General features: G+C 42.4%; 1 protein-coding gene across 2 annotated transcripts in view; it reads left to right on the top strand.

Annotated features, from left to right (window-relative positions):
• Positions 1-16,109, top strand: part of EIF5B (eukaryotic translation initiation factor 5B) — a 60,762-nt gene that overhangs the window by 14,049 nt on the left and 30,604 nt on the right. The window contains exons 3-20 of one of the 2 annotated variants that reach the window (XM_088454125.1): positions 43-124; positions 899-1,538; positions 1,758-1,963; positions 2,685-2,835; positions 3,077-3,175; positions 3,392-3,487; positions 5,226-5,279; positions 6,791-6,856; positions 7,737-8,026; positions 8,424-8,531; positions 8,706-8,816; positions 9,007-9,074; positions 9,630-9,771; positions 9,865-9,996; positions 10,412-10,594; positions 10,696-10,857; positions 12,542-12,673; positions 12,775-12,906. In XM_088454125.1, the coding sequence (XP_088310251.1) occupies positions 43-124; positions 899-1,538; positions 1,758-1,963; positions 2,685-2,835; positions 3,077-3,175; positions 3,392-3,487; positions 5,226-5,279; positions 6,791-6,856; positions 7,737-8,026; positions 8,424-8,531; positions 8,706-8,816; positions 9,007-9,074; positions 9,630-9,771; positions 9,865-9,996; positions 10,412-10,594; positions 10,696-10,857; positions 12,542-12,673; positions 12,775-12,906 (2,854 nt within the window). The remainder of the gene's footprint in view (positions 1-42; positions 125-898; positions 1,539-1,757; positions 1,964-2,684; positions 2,836-3,076; positions 3,176-3,391; positions 3,488-5,225; positions 5,280-6,790; positions 6,857-7,736; positions 8,027-8,423; positions 8,532-8,705; positions 8,817-9,006; positions 9,075-9,629; positions 9,772-9,864; positions 9,997-10,411; positions 10,595-10,695; positions 10,858-12,541; positions 12,674-12,774; positions 12,907-16,109) is intronic. The other variant, XM_088454126.1, reaches the window with a different exon arrangement.

Consider the following 16,109-nt stretch of genomic DNA (forward strand, 5'->3'; position numbering starts at 1 on the left):
TGCAATTAAAATAATTGTCTCATTAACCATTAATGTTTGTAGTGAAGATGATATTCTCAAAGAGCTTGAGGAGTTGTCCTTAGACGCGCAAGGAGGGAAAGCAAATAAAGACTCTGTACCAAAGGTAGGGTTTATTTTAATTGTTCAACAACGAAGGACATGTTACAGTTATACACATCCAATATTTTTATTAACTAGAGGCAAGGAAATAAACGCACATGAAACAATTGTTGAAAGTCCAAGTTGAATAACAAGTGCAGCAATAAGTCAATGAAACAGTGTAGTGTCACTGAACAAAAATGTAATAATGTATAATGAAAAGAACAATTTAGTTGCTAAAACAGGTTATCATAACATTCTTATACATTACATGATATAGGGAGAGATGTACCAAACCGTGGTGAAGGATAAATTACCAACCAATCAGCTTGTCTGTCATTTTTCAAACAGCCTGTAACATGACAGAAGCTGATTGGGTAATACTTTATATCTCTTCACTTTATCTCTCTCCAAGGTTTGATACATCTCCCCCCATAAACATTTTTAGTATTTCTGAGTTTAAACTAATGCATATATAAATGCTATCATAAACCCACTATTATAATATGAAGTGTATAATGTAGAAAAACTGTGACATGGCAGACTCTGTAACGTAGTGCAAGTGAGGTAGGTGTGGAAGGGTTGTGTTTGTGCTAAATAAAATGGTACCCTCTCTTTTACTAAACGTGTCTGGTGTCAGAAGCCCTGGCTTTGCCTGAGAATTGTGTGTTAGGAATATGTCCATAGAGCACAGAGGGCACTTAGGATAGGCTTGCCAGTGATTTGGCTGTATTACCACAATCGTTCATGCTTGTAATTATATGTGTAAAAAAACTTATTAATTAGCTTTTTATTTTAGAAAGTAGAAATTGAAGACTCAGATGCTGTCCCCTTGGAGCAGGAAAAGAAGAAGAAAGGACAGAAGGGCAAGAAAGCCAGTTTTGAGGATTATGAAGACAATAGTGATGAAATGGAAGACAAGAGCTCAAAATCCAGGAATGAAAAGCCCAAACCTCGGTCAGAGAGTGATAATGATGATGATCACTTTAATACGACATCTAAGAAGGGCAAGGGCAAAAATGAGGCCACCAGTAAAAAAGCTAGTGCTACCGAGGAAGCTAAGGATCATGTTAAGGAGAAAGCAGACATTCCTGGGGATAGTGACGACGAGTCAGATGAGTTTAGCCATGGTAAGAAAGGCAAGAAGAAAGAGCAGAAGGCCAAGCCCATAACTAAAGGAGAAAGTGGAGACGAGGATGGCGAGTTCAAAATGAAGACGGCTGCTCAGAAGAAGGCAGAAAAAAAAGAACGAGAGCGGAAGAAGCGAGAGGAGGAAAAGACCAAACTGAAGAAACAGAAGGAGAAAGATGAGTCTGAAGGTGTCAAGAAAGAACCAGTAAAATCTGCTGCTCTTGATAATGTACCAGATGATGTGGCTGCTCCCAATAAGGAGAAAAAGCCTGCGGTGGAATTAGAGGTGGCAGAAGTGGAAGGAGAAGGTATGTGTGTGGTTTTGAAACCCTTTAAAACTTATAGTAAACTTAGGAAACATGTAATATCCCATCAGTTTAGCTATGAGTCCTAATGAGCTGTGCTGTTGAACAGCAGAACTATAGCTTACATTTTCTTTTGGTATACAACATCCAAAGTGTACTATCTTTACAATATAAGAGTTATTTTATGTTCCTTATGACCTTTATTTGCCACATACTCTACAGATGACGATGGTGACAAAAAGAAAAAAGATAAAAAGAAGAAAAAGGGGGAGAAGGAAGAGAAGAAGAAGAAAGGCCCCAGTTCAGCTACTGTAAAAGCCATGCAGGAAGCTCTGGCCAAAATGAAGGAGGAGGAGGAGCGGCTTAAAAGAGAAGAGGAGGAGCGTCTGAGAAGGCTGGAGGAGCTGGAAGCAAAGCGCCTGGAAGAGGTACTCCAGATACCACATCTTACTTTATGTATGTCCGTTATTGGAGAAGTCGCAATATAGATCAGGTAAATTGCTTTTTTATTAGAACCTTTGTCAGGTTGTATAAAATGAAAGATCATTTATTGTTGCCATTTAACTAAAGTCTACTCTTTGCATTTTTATATAGTTAATTGAGAAAGCAGGGTTGTCCAACTAGCAATCTGGATAGAAACCTCTTTCTTATTTAATTGTATTTATTAAAATAAAAATAAAAGGATGTGTTATCTCAAAGGTGCAACTGAAAGAAAGTCTGTGGAGAGACCAATAGCATTACAGAAATATGTCAATTGCATTATGTAACTCCTACATAGGTGTTTAACACCTTAAAAGTCAGTCATGAGTCAGTCTATATAAGAATATCTTTATTTCTTCCAGTAATGTCCCTGTGTCCACTGCAAGGATTTATTTGTTATCTACTGCTCTTATAATACACAGTCTGTAATCATTCACATAGTCCCTGTCCTTCTGGAGCTTCCATATTTATCTCCTTACCACAGATGCACAAATACATGCACACGCTGGGACTGATATAAACTGAAGCTTATTTACCTACCTGCATGTTTTTAGACTATTGGGAGGAAACTGGAGCACCTGGTGGAAGTCTCATCATTACAGGGAAGGGGGTACACAATGCAGATAGCAGCCTGTACTGATTTCACTGACATCTGTTTCATCTTCCCAGGAACGATTAGAACAAGAACGGAAAGAAAAGAAGAAGCAGAAAGAGAAAGAAAGAAAAGAACGCTTGAAAAAAGAAGGGAAGCTGCTGACCAAAGCTCAGAAAGAGGCCAGGGCTCGGGCTGTGGCTACATTGAAGGTCCTCCAAGCGCAGGGTGTGTATTGCAGAACAGTATCAGCCTGTTTTTTTATATACTACATATGTTTATTCTAATCATAGGTTAATAAACTGGGATTTATATTATAAGTATATACATAAAATAATGTAGCATAGATGCAATCGTGCAATAATCCAAATGATCACTATTCATGAACCTTTCTCTGTTTACTTTTTGTCTGTCTCTTGTCATTCTTTGGAGATCTGATTACTGATGAACATTTTTTTTCCTTTGGCAGGCGTTGAGGTGCCATCTAAAGACTCTGTGCCAAAGAAAAAGCCGATCTATGAAGACAAAAAGAAAAAGAAGCCACAACAGCAGGCACAGAATAAGGAAGGTAAGTAGTGGTCTCTCACTAGTGACTGTCACAGCTTGTCCAGACAGAAATGATTTGTACACCTGTACTGTAAATTATTGGCAGTAAGGAATTTGAATACAGTATGTCATGACAAGTTTAAGTCATTTGCTTTAACCTACAGTATTGGTGTAATCTCTCCTGTTCCTTCGCTGTTATTTAAATGTGACGTACAGAACACCATACTATAACTTTCAGAGCCGATGGAGGCCAGTTCCCCAGTTGATGAATTTCCAGAATCCCCAGTGCCAGAGAGAGAGAAAGAAGAGCCCCTCATGTCTGAAGAGCCTTCTGGTGAGTAGAATGATGTTAACTCTAAAAATCAATGGTGAATTTTAGTTCCCATTCCACGCACCAATCCACTTTCTGGTAAACTAGATTTCCACCTCTGGGTGAATGACTGACATATCCACCTCCTCTGAGTAGTAGAACTAAGGACCTGATTCAGACCCGCTCGCTAAGTAGTGTTAGCACGCAGTCGGACGATGTTTGCATTCTGCGCATGTGTACGCATCGTAATACGCGTCGCGAACCAGTGCGTGCGATCGGGAAGCGTATGTTCGCTGCACATAGACAGCCCGGCAAAATGAGTGACAGGAGAAGCCGTTTGTGGGTGGTGACAGGGGCTGGCCACTAGAAACGGGGAGAGAGCGTCTTAATGCCGTTTCAGAGGCATGCATAATTAAGAGGCAGCGTCATGGTACACGTCACTTGGCTGTATTTTACACTGAACCGCTCACAGTGCTTGTGATAGGTTATGGACAAGCGCTGTGTATGCATTCGATGGTACTCGATGTTACCGATGATAGCATACACTTCCTGGCGATGATGTGAGCAAGTGGTCATCTTGAGACAGGTTGGTGGGCGTCTGCATACACAGTGATCGCATGACAAGACATAGTGGGCATGCTAATGCCTTGCCGTGCGATCGCTTGCCTTGCCGAGTTTGCATACGCATCTAGCGAGCGGGTCTGGATCAGGTCTTAAACCCCATCATTACGGAGTCTTCACCTTCCTTCATTTAACCCTGATATGTCTAATATGACATAAGTTCAGAACTTCCATTCCTTAATGGTTAGTGAACATGTCACTGTGATACGGTGGAGCTAGAACGCTGCATGAGCAGGTAAGTAGGTGGATTATAATTAGTGTGGGAGATTATACTTTAATAAAAAAAAAAAAATAGCACCTCTGTAGTTCAAAGTTGGTCATAGATCATATGTAATATGTTGGTGTTGTAGTTCCTTTTGGATGTACCCTTCCTTTATCCTTAGATGGTTTACTTAGAATGACTACATAATTGTCTGTCATTCCTTCACTCTGGTTGCAGTGACCACCAGTAATATCACTGCAGTTCTATGGTATCACTATGGAAAAGGTGGCTCAATCTAGTGCAGGGGTCATTCTAATTTTTTTACCTTTTACCCCAAAATATATTTAGATATTCCGATGTTACCCCCCCTTGATTTGAAAGGAAGGAAATCATATAGTAGTGCCCCCATATAACGCCCCTGTAGTGCCGCCTGTACAAAAAATAAAACACCTTAATCCCCGCTCCTGCATCCGCCGCCGTCCTGTCCGCCCAGCTGCTCCTCGGAACTATGGGAGAGACGTCATTACATCTCTCTCATAGTGCGCATGGAGGGAGGCGGAAGCTGGAGTTCAAAAGAGAACTCCAGCCTCCGGCTAACGTGGCTCTGCAGGGAAGGAGCCGGGCGCCCACTGGTAATAACATCTCAGCGGGGGTCCGACTTAGATCCTTCCTGCGGAGCAGCCGGTGGTAATGGTTGGACAGCTGGGCATGCATAGAATGATTCATATGCATGCTCGGCTGTCCGTCCATTACCCCCAGGATTTAATTTTTACCCCATGTGGGGTAATTTACCCCTGTTCCCAGACCACTGATCTAGTGCATCCTGCTCTTTGGATTGCCCTGTTAGTGAATCATGTTCCATCCGTATATGTGACTAGCAGATTCTGGCATGTTTGTTTATATTCCCTAAAACTGAAGTGTTTCTTGCAAACTTTACAGAGATGCTTTTTCCGGATGATGACATTTTGCAGGATAGTGGTACAGATAAAGAAGGTATTCGGTCACAGTTTGATGCATGGTTTTATTTCCTTGCAAAGGATTTGAATTGGTTTTGCCGTGAGCTTTGCTTATATTTCAAATTAAATTTTGTTTCTAGCCTAATAGCCATTAGTTGTAGTTTTTGTGACCTTTTACTACTATTAGTTTAGTGATTTAAGGGGAAAATGTTTTCTCTCAAGATTTGTACTCTGCTGTAATACCTTGTTATCCTATCAGAAGTGCATATATTCCCTGTCCCGAAGTTCTTGCCATGTTTGCTCTTCTCACTATAGTAGAGTACTGTCTGTGGCCTCTCCTTGTTGTAAACACATAAAACACAATCTCATGGGAAAAAAACAAAAACAATTTGTTACCATAATTTAATAGATGAAATGAGATAGCTGCTGCGCAGTGTGTTCTTCAGTTTCAAAACCTTACCAAAGGGAAGGAGAAAAGTAAATGAGCAGCGCTAATATTAATGCAACTGACTTAGCCAAAACCATTTCTTGGAAAATTATACATGTGTAAAGAGAACAGTATAAATATGTATATGTAGCACAAGCAAAAATAAATGGTCACAATGAATAATGAGCAATGTTCCTATAATAAAGCATCACATCCTGATAAACAAAAATTCATCCTCTAGAATATATTAAATTAGTGGCATTGTTATAAATGTTTTTGTCACATTATTTAATTTAAACCCCTTTCATACTATAACTAGGTATCTGTAACCTCACATTAATTTCCAACTCTGAGTACATTACCACTCAGCTGTCATGTGGATCAGATCAGAAAAACTTCCTCTAAAGGATTTAACTGCTCATTCAAATTAATCAGGGCCGGCTCTAGGGGCAGTCGCACAGGGACGCCACCCATAGAGGGCGCACCCCTCCCCAACATCCCCGTTACTGTCCCGCTATTCCACCCGTGGGTGGTTAAATCGGGAAGTTGGGGACCCCCACCGCCACAGCTGTGCGGCGGTACTGGTTCCCGGAGGCTCTGAATGGATGCTGCGCGCATCATCCATTCAGTGACGGGAGAGGGCTGGAGGAAGCCCAGCTAGTGAGGCTACCCCCAGCCTGACGTTATTTGGAGGCAGACACGCCTCCTAATGTCACGTAGGGGGCATGGCCTATGGTAATTAGGCCACGCCACCATTTTCGGTCGTGCGTGAAGATAGGGTGCTCTGTAGGGGGCCGGCACAGGGTGCTCCGACCCCTGGAGCCGGCCCTGAAATTAATGCTTGCTGAAACATGGTCAATTAGCTGATAATCATGGCAAATTAAGTGGTTATTAGGTATACTGTACTTAGGTTACTAACCCCCGATACCTTTTCTTCTAAGTTGGGCTATTGCACCAAGGATGTTTGTAGTTTTCTATTTAGTCTAGCTTTAAAAACTAGTGTAGAATGGCAGTAGATTGGGTTGAAAGGTAGGAGCAGAACTGATACTCTTAATTTCCTACTCCTTGTTTTAACCTTAAGGTACTGTTGTCCTAATTCTGATTTGATTTATGTCCATTAGAAGACAAAGAGGACATCGGTGTGGATGACTGGGAAGCTAGAATCAGCGATGAAGAAGGCGAAAGGGGTCTGTATTTATAATGTGGTATTTGGAAATAGTTTCTATTTCTATTGTATTAAATCTGTATACCTGATTATGAACAATGTCTTATTTAAACTTAAGCTGGGTACACACTATAAAATATCATATAATATATCATTCCGACATGTGAATCGTATAGTGTGTACACCTGATTGTGTGTGCACGCCGGTTGTCTTATCTGCTGTGTTACACGGCAGATAGAACAATTCATTGAACAATGCCCTGCTGCTACATGAAATGATACATTGCGCCAGCATACACTGAGTACGACCGGAGCAATGCATTGTTACATTGCATTGCACCATCACTGGGTATAGTGTATATCCAGCTTTACATTATTAAAAATGTTTTGTTAAATGCTGTTTTTTGTTTGGTTTGATACTGTTTAGCTTTGTTTTGCTAAAGCAAGCCCCCTGTTCTTCCAGTCTTTTTAAAGGAAGCTCATTTTTATTACTAATACTCCTATCAACCATCTATGGAAGATTCTTATCCCTGTCCTTTTTATAAGTAGTCAGAGGCCTATGAAACATTGTCAATGAAACAATTGATTAGGACACAATTCACTTATGAGGATCATCTTTGCCAAGTAGCTCATGTTAATTTGGAAACACCATTCCTGTCCTCTTTGTATTTTTTTACCAGTTACTCAGTTGTAGCACTATTCCTTCTCTGGTAGTGTAAAGACCCAGCTGAGCAGACTGCTGTGTGAATGGGTTATACTGTTCAGGAGCACCATCACTTGTAGACCAGGTGAAGTCCTGGTTGTGCCTGATGGCGCTCAGATAATCTGAGCGCACATATGATAAAGTAATATGTTGTCTGGACACCTTTGATAACTAGCTGTGGGCATTCCCTCTCTTATCAGAAACAAACACTGTTCACATAGAAGTTCAAGAAAAAAGTGATGAAGAAGAGGAAGATGAGGATGACGATGAGGATGACGAAGCAGAAAGTGACGAAGAGGAGGATGAAGAAGGGGGGAGCAGTGACGATGAGAAATCCTTGGAAGAAAAGCCAACAGAGTCTCATTCTGTTGGATCCAAACAAGTAGAGAGAAAGTCCATGAAAGATCTAAGTTCTGAGTCCGAATCCGAATCTGACGATGATCGCACTAAAGAAGAGCGAGTCTATGATAAAGCAAAAAGGCGAATTGAGGTATTCATACTGCATGGCAAGCTCTCTCTCCCTCTATAATATGTCTATGTTGTGACTTGTTCTCTTAGAAGCCAGGACTTCAAAGTGTACTGTGAAAATGAGACACATTGGGCAGATATGGGTGGAATCAGTGTATGAGACATCCCTTCCCTTATGGACACATTAGAGCTGATGTGGTATAAGGTTATGGATTGCTACAGTGAATCTTCCCACAGACATCCATCTGTTGGATTAAATACATTTGTGGCGTATATTAAAGAGTAATCAATTATGCTTGCATAGGCTATACTAGCCTCTCACTGACTCTTTTGTGTGTGTGTGTGTGTGTGTGTGTGTGTGTGTGTGTATTTTTTTTTTTTACTAAATTGTAACCCAAAAATGTATCCCATTGCTTTAGAAACGGCGCATTGATAACCAGAAAACTATAAACACACAAATCCTGCGTGCACCAGTCATATGTGTGCTTGGTCATGTAGATACCGGGAAGACAAAAATCCTTGACAAGGTAACCGCCATCTCTGCTTCTCTGCAGTAAAGTAGAAGTAAACCTGTGAGAGAATGGAAGCTTTTCATATGGTGCAGAAGGAATAACACATTCCCACTGCTATTACTTGTTATAGTCTCAGCACTTAATCTAAAGAAAATATACCTCAATGTTTTCTTGTTCCCCTCTGTTTAGTTGCGTCATACTCATGTACAAGATGGTGAAGCTGGAGGTATCACTCAGCAGATAGGGGCAACCAATGTCCCTCTAGATGCTATAAAGGAACAGACTAAAATGATCAAAGCGGTAAGTTCTGCTGCACACTGAGGACGTTAACATATAGACCACATCTAATATTAGAAAAGTGGGTGTAAATGTGATTACAGAGCATTGCATACAAATGCTGTCTTGTGACTTGTGTATGCCAAGAATGGATATTGTGAATTTTCTATTTTGTGCTAAAGTTTCATGATTGAGTCAGTGGTCTTTAATTCAGATTGACAGGGAGAACATAAAGATTCCAGGTATGCTGATAATCGATACTCCTGGTCACGAGTCCTTCAGGTATTTAACTGCATACATCATTCCATATTCTGTATGTAGTGGTCTGCGCTAATGATGGATCTATTATTGTGTTGACTTGGTGCTTTGACGACCAGTGATGTACTAAGGTCCTTACTGGGACGGAAGCTATCCATATGCGTAGAGCTATTAGAGATATATATAGAGATAGAGATATATATATATATATATCTATATCTATCTATCTCTATATAAAAAGCTAGATAGTGTGTTTGTGTGTCTGTTTGTCCTTTATGCACGGCCAGATTTTTGTTCCTAGCTCCAGTAAATTCGGCATGGTGGTGTAGTTTGACCAGGATTAGGTATTTGCCTAGGTTTGTATGAGCAGCTAAATAAGAGTTTCATATATACCCTTGGTATGTGTATTAAATCCTCTTTCTCTGTTTCAGTATGACAAATACTGAGAGCATGTAGTCTGATAAGAGAGACGCACTGGTCCCCAGCTGTGCGTTTTCCCATGATATAGCTGTGTGTACACATGTTACAAGGTTATATGATGAATGATGGCAACTAAATGTTTTCATTCCCTCTGTCTAGTAACCTGAGGAACCGTGGAAGCTCACTGTGTGACATTGCCATCCTTGTGGTGGATATCATGCATGGCTTGGAGCCGCAGACCATTGAATCTTTAAACTTATTAAAGAATAAGAAGTGTCCTTTTATCGTGGCTCTAAACAAAGTAAGACTTTCTGTTAATGCCAGGTTTTGTACAATATTATGTACAATGACCATAGGCCTGCTGGCTTTATGAAATGAAACTTATTCCCCTCAGATTGACAGGTTGTATGACTGGAAGAAGAGCCCAGAGACTGACGTAGCTGCCACATTGAAGAAACAAAAGAAAAATACAAAAGATGAGTTTGAAGAACGCACCAAGTCCATTATTGTTGAGTTTGCACAACAGGTAAAAAAACAAAACAACTTGATATTTGTTGATCATATCTTTATGCTTTTTTTTGTTTACTGCAAGAGCGGACTATGATTTTTACTATGTCTTACCATGGCTCTTTTGCCTTCTTCCCATGGTGTATTCTAGTGCCATGTCTTCCCTGTGAAGACAACGCACATGTACCTTGCTGTCCACATGATGTAAAAGAGATAGATAGATATAGATATATATATATATATTATATGGTGCCACAAGTGGTCCGCAGCGCCTTACAAAGTAGATAAATAAGTAACCAGCGACTTACAATACAATGCACGACAAGGATATATATATTATATTTATTTATTTATTTTTGCATGTTTTTAATGACGACGATAATGAATTCCACCCCTGCAATTGTGTATAATTTTATGTCTGTCATTTCATTAAGGGCTTAAATGCAGCTTTGTTCCATGAAAATAAAGATCCACGCACATTTGTGTCTTTGGTTCCTACCTCTGCTCATACTGGAGATGGCATGGGGAATCTGATAGCTCTACTTGTTGAGCTCACACAGACCATGCTCGGTAAGAGACTGGCTCATTCAGAAGAGCTGAGAGCTCAAGTAATGGAGGTAAGGGACAACTAGAGTCTTACTTTTCTGTCATTGGCATTGTTTGTTTTAGTTGTGTACTTGTGTGTGTGTTTTTGTATTAAATTTCCTTATTCCATTAGGTTAAAGCTCTGCCAGGCATGGGTACAACCATTGATGTGATCTTAATTAATGGACGGCTAAAAGAAGGGGACACTGTTATAGTACCAGGTGTGGAAGGTCCTATTGTAACACAAATCCGAGGGCTTCTGCTACCTCCTCCAATGAAAGAATTAAGAGTAAAGGTAAGGCTTTCCTGCACTACAGAGAACATTACGTTTTTTCCATAAGTGTATGTCCCCAATATAGGAACCTGTGCACTTGGGTGCACCCGTGTTAGGGGAGTTCCTACTTTCAAATGTGCTTCCTTAGAAGTAATTGTTTGGTGGAAATCAAAGATAGTTTCCCAGATTGTAATGGGGGGATGGAATGTTCAGATCTAAACCGTCCTGGGTAAGGAGAAAAAAAAGCTGCAGTTCCTTCATTTAATGCAGTAGATAGGTTTTCTAGTTTTCAAAATGGTATGCCTTATTGGCAGACCAAGTTATTACTACACATGTATGCGTTTAGTTTTATTACATTGTGTAAAATCCTGCTATTTTGAAACCGTGGATTAAAGCTGCAGCAGAAATCGGTATACGTATTTCTTTGTGGTATAAAAAAATACACAAAACCCTTTTTTGGCCATTTTCTGATAATGCAAATAATTTAAATCTATACTGCATACAAATTAGTGATGTTACAACATGAAAGCGCAAAAGCTGCCGGAATAGGCTCAGCATCGGGATGAGAACAGCCTCGGGGGCAAATGGGTTAATGTGAAACTTTTATCTGCTGGAAATAACTCTTTGCAACTGTGTAACAAAACTATTATACTTACTGTTATATGACCACACCTTGTGAAGTTTTGTAATCTACTTTTGCACTGAGGATGAGTCCTATTGTGGTTAATACTTGTTAGGTATGACCTGCCCAGCACAGTGAGCACTGCCTCCTATTGCTTTACATGAGCCGCCTCTGCAGTTAATGGATCACTAGAAACGTCTGCCTGTTCTTGGCTTTGCAGTCCCTTTGCACATGTCAGCACATAGAGAGAGACTGCAAATAAAACTCCATCACCATTCATCCTCCCTTGGCAAAACCGGGCCATACTGAGGGCGGTGCGACCAGTGCTGCTGCCTAGGAGGTGTCTTGGTTGCTGCCCGGGTGGCCCAGCTTATGGGATGCTAGAGGGACACCCAGCTTCCTTCTCTTTGCAGTGCACGTAATTACGTCACAATGAAGACCTGCCCAGGGTGCTAAAAGAAAATCTTGGCACAGAATTGTGTATCTGTTCTGCAGCAGCATTAGCTTGCAGAGGGAAGACAGCTGCAGTGATTTACATCCTCAGTGCTAGAATCTGATCGGTTGCTATGGGCAACATCTCCATTTTTAAAAACCCGCACTTTAGTAAATATACCCCTTAGTGCAGACATGGGGAAGAGCCTACAACACAATCAGAGAACACTTGTCAGTATAGATTCTGTAACTGGAGGAATTAGAATGTGATTCTGGGGTTGCACAATAGAGGAAGGGAAGACAGAGCTTCGAGTGCTGCGCAAGTAATTTTGATTTAATCAAAATGACCCACCCTATCGTTAGTGCACCACCATTGCTTATGTATATCATGAGTTTCCATTCATCCCTAGCAGTAGTCCTGGGCTGTCCCTACCTGCATCAGTAGACAGCCTGGGCAGTTCTCTGCTGTTCCTGGAAGTTTGCGCTGTACAAAAAGAGCCCAGTGCATGGAAGAAATCCTTACTTATGTGTAGCTTATACGGAAAGATAATAGCTGATCTTGTAGATTATATTAACAGCTGAAGCATGTTTGGATTTTAATATTAAACATTTACCATAGATGAAGAAACCTTTTTCATGTCAATGTTTCAGAATCAGTATGAGAAACACAAAGAAGTGCTTGCTGCTCAGGGAGTGAAGATCCTGGGTAAGGACTTGGAGAAAACACTAGCTGGGTTACCATTGTTAGTTGCTCATAAAGAGGATGAGATCCCAGTCCTAAAAGTAAGTAGCATGTGTGAATTATCGCTTTTCAGAATCTTTGACTAGCATAATGTTGCTGTCCTAACATGGTTCATTTTATTAAAATATGGTTTCTTCTTAAGGATGAACTCATCCATGAACTGAAGCAGACTCTAAATGCCATCAAATTGGAAGAGAAAGGAGTTTATGTGCAAGCGTCCACATTGGGCTCCTTGGAAGCGCTGCTTGAATTTTTGAAAACCTCAGAAGTGCCAGTAAGTCTTCAGCATGTGTATTTTCCAATAAGGGCTGTGTTACAGGGCAACCTCTCATATAAGATGGTGGTGTGTCACTAATGTGGTTGATGTAATGGTGTGCTACTACAGTAGTTCAGTAGATGAAATAATCTTTTCATTCACCCTACTCCTCTCCTTAATAAGCAGATAAGGGTCTACAGATTTATCACTTGTATAGTAGTAATATCTGCTGCCACTTCTTGCTGATTGGAGGAGATTGGATAGGGTTTGTTAAAACTCCCATGTGCTCTACTAAAGCCAATCAGAACCTGCTTTTATGTAAATGATTGAGGGAAGTACTTCTCATTCTGATCATGTGGTTTCAGCATGCATGATTCATACCCCATTAGAGGGCACAAGAATGACACTGGGCATAGCCTGGAGAGGAGAGTCTGGGTACCGAAAAGTTAATTAAAATTACCCAGAAGCCCAACTCCTCTCCTCTATACCCCATCCCCAGCCACTGGACCTCCGTTTTGAGTTTGGTGCCAAGGTAGGAGCTGGGCACCATTTTTCAGGGCTGACTGTGTTAGATGGTCCCGTGTGTTTTATTTATTTATCAATTACTTTTATTTTAATCTTAGTTTTTGTTTTACGAGTGGGCAGTGTGGGGCGTCTGTGGAGGACGCCCCCACTGCCGACCCAGCGCCTCACACCGAAGCCGCAGCCAGCAATTCCCGGGGACAAGGTAAGGCGAATTCTTGTGCAGTAGGGGGCTGCTTACTAGCAGCCACAGGGATTAACCCTGAGGGTCCAGCCAGCTGGGTGGTTCTCCATGTTAGCCCTTCCCCCAACACTGGGGCCCGCTCTTCTCACAGAGACAGCAAGCCCCAGGCAGGATCCTCCCCTGTCTCCACACTGAGCGGCCATTTTCCTCAGCCTGCCTCTGCAGCACGGGGAGAGAAGCAGGGCTCCTGTCTCCTCTATAACCTGCTCCCTGGTTATACATCTATATATATTTAACTCCTTCCTGCTTATAAAAGCTGGTGTGTTGAGTAATTGTGCCCACATATTCAGCATTGAGTGGTCTGTGTGCATGTGAGTATTTTTTTTTGCATTGGGTGTGTGGAAATATCTGCGATAATAACAATGTCCAGAAATCTCCCAAGGAGGTGAGTTCTGCAGTGATGCACACCTGTAAAAAAAATGGGTTGTCGTCATCTCTCCTCACAGCGGGGCCAGTGCCTCCCATTACCTTTTGACGTTGAGACGTCTTCCGTCCCAGAGGAGGCTCCTGTAGACGTAGAGTTTCTTATCAGAGCAGCCAAGTCTATTCTCCTAGTGGAGGAATTGGAGCAGCCTCCCAGATCCAGGGCACTTGTTTTTAAGAGGCAAAATAAGACCGTTATGGAATTTCCATCTTCAACTCACCTGGAAGACCTCATAGCGGAGGCGTGGACTCCAACAGTGTATAGGGCTAAGTGGGAGTCTACCCCTCATGTTGATGCCCGTATTAGTCGTCTTATTAGGTCATCCCTCCATCCTATCCCTAACGCAGCATCTCTTAAAGATCCTACGGAGAGGAAGCTGAAACATTTCTTAAAATCCATTTATGTTAATGGTGGTTCCCTGGCTGGTCCAGCCCTTGCATCGGCTTGGGTGGCTAAAGCGATAGGCCGCTGGGCAGACGCTTTGGAGAATGGACTCTCCTTGGGCACGCACAGGTGACTTGGTGTCCTTGGTTGCACATGATAGAGAGGCAGCTTCTTATCTCTCCGAAGCGGCCATAGATTTAGGTATTTTGACTTTTAAGTTATCTGCAACTGCAGCCAGAAGAGCGCTCCGGTTGCGCACCTGGAAAGCCGACACAGAATCCAAGAAGTCCTTGGAAGCCCTTCCCTATTCGGGAGATGTTCTGTTCGGTCCGGAATTGGACAACATAGTGACCGCGCTAGCAGTATCTAAGTCTGCTTTCTATCATTTGCTACTCCCAGACATAAGACTGCAGTCTCTCGTTCCTTTCGTCCGCAGGGCAGGGCCAGAGGTCGACCATTTTCCAAAATCCAGGGTACGGTTCCTAAAAGCTCCAAACCCAGGGGTAAACAACCCTGGTGCACTAGACGCCCGGCTGCCAAGCCTGCCGCGTGATGGGACCGGCCTCCTCCCAGGGGAACCCTGAGAGAGAAGGCCTGCTTCTTCGCTTTTTGGCAGTGTGGAAGCAGACCACAACAGACGCTTTGGTCAGAAACATCGTGTCTCAGGGCTACACTCACATTTCAGCAGCGTCCGCATTCCCGATTTTGTTTTTTTCCACCAGTCTTCCTTCACAGCCAGAAAAGACAGAAGCTCTTGAGGAGTCTATTCGCTCTCTCATGGCCTTAGGGGTTGTTATTCCTGTTCCCCTGTGCCAGAGTCGGTTAAGCTTTTACGCCAATCTCTTTCTGGTACAGAAGCTAGATGGCTCCTTTCGACCCATCCTCAATTTAAAGTACCTGAACAAGTTCCTCTGGATTACCCTTCGGTACATCATTCTAGCCTTGGAACCATGGGAATTTATGGCATCTTTGGATATCCAGGATGCCTATTTACATATCCCTATACAAGCCAATTATCAACATTTCTTCAGGTTTGCAGTACAAACCAGCCATTATCAGTTTCAGACGTTACCCTTTTGTGTGTCCACGGCCCCTCATGTGTTCGAGAAGGTCATGGCAGCACATATTCAACGCAGGCGCGTCAGAATCTTACCTTACCTGGACGACTTGCTTCTTCTGACCCAGTCTCCGACAGTTCTCAGGGATCACATCCAGCTGACAGTGGAGCTTCTACAGTCACACAGATGGATAATCAGTTGGTGGAAATACGCGCTAATGCCGTCCCAGGGGATGCTCCACTTGGGAGCCGTGTTGGATTCAAGAGCTCAGAGAGTCTTCCTCCCTTTGGACAAGATCTTGACCTTACATGCCAGAATACGCAGTTATGCACCCTTCTCAGCCAGTGTCTGGTGTCCATACATTTGTGCATGCAGATTCTGGGGTCTTTGGGCCTGATTCAGACCCACTCGCGAGCGGCTGTCCGCTCGCAAGTGGGTCGATGTTCTGCACTGAGCATGCGCACGACGGAGGGAGCTCCGTCGTGCGCATGCGCCAGACGCGACGAGCGAAGGAAAGTCCTTCGCTCGTTGTGTCTGATCAAAGGGGGCGTGCTGTCGATGTTGATTGACAGCACGCCCCCTTTGGTGG

The sequence above is a fragment of the Taudactylus pleione genome, unplaced genomic scaffold, assembly GCF_031769625.1.
Source record: "Taudactylus pleione unplaced genomic scaffold, aTauple2 ptg000609l, whole genome shotgun sequence".
NCBI classification, from domain to species: Eukaryota; Metazoa; Chordata; class Amphibia; order Anura; family Myobatrachidae; genus Taudactylus; species Taudactylus pleione.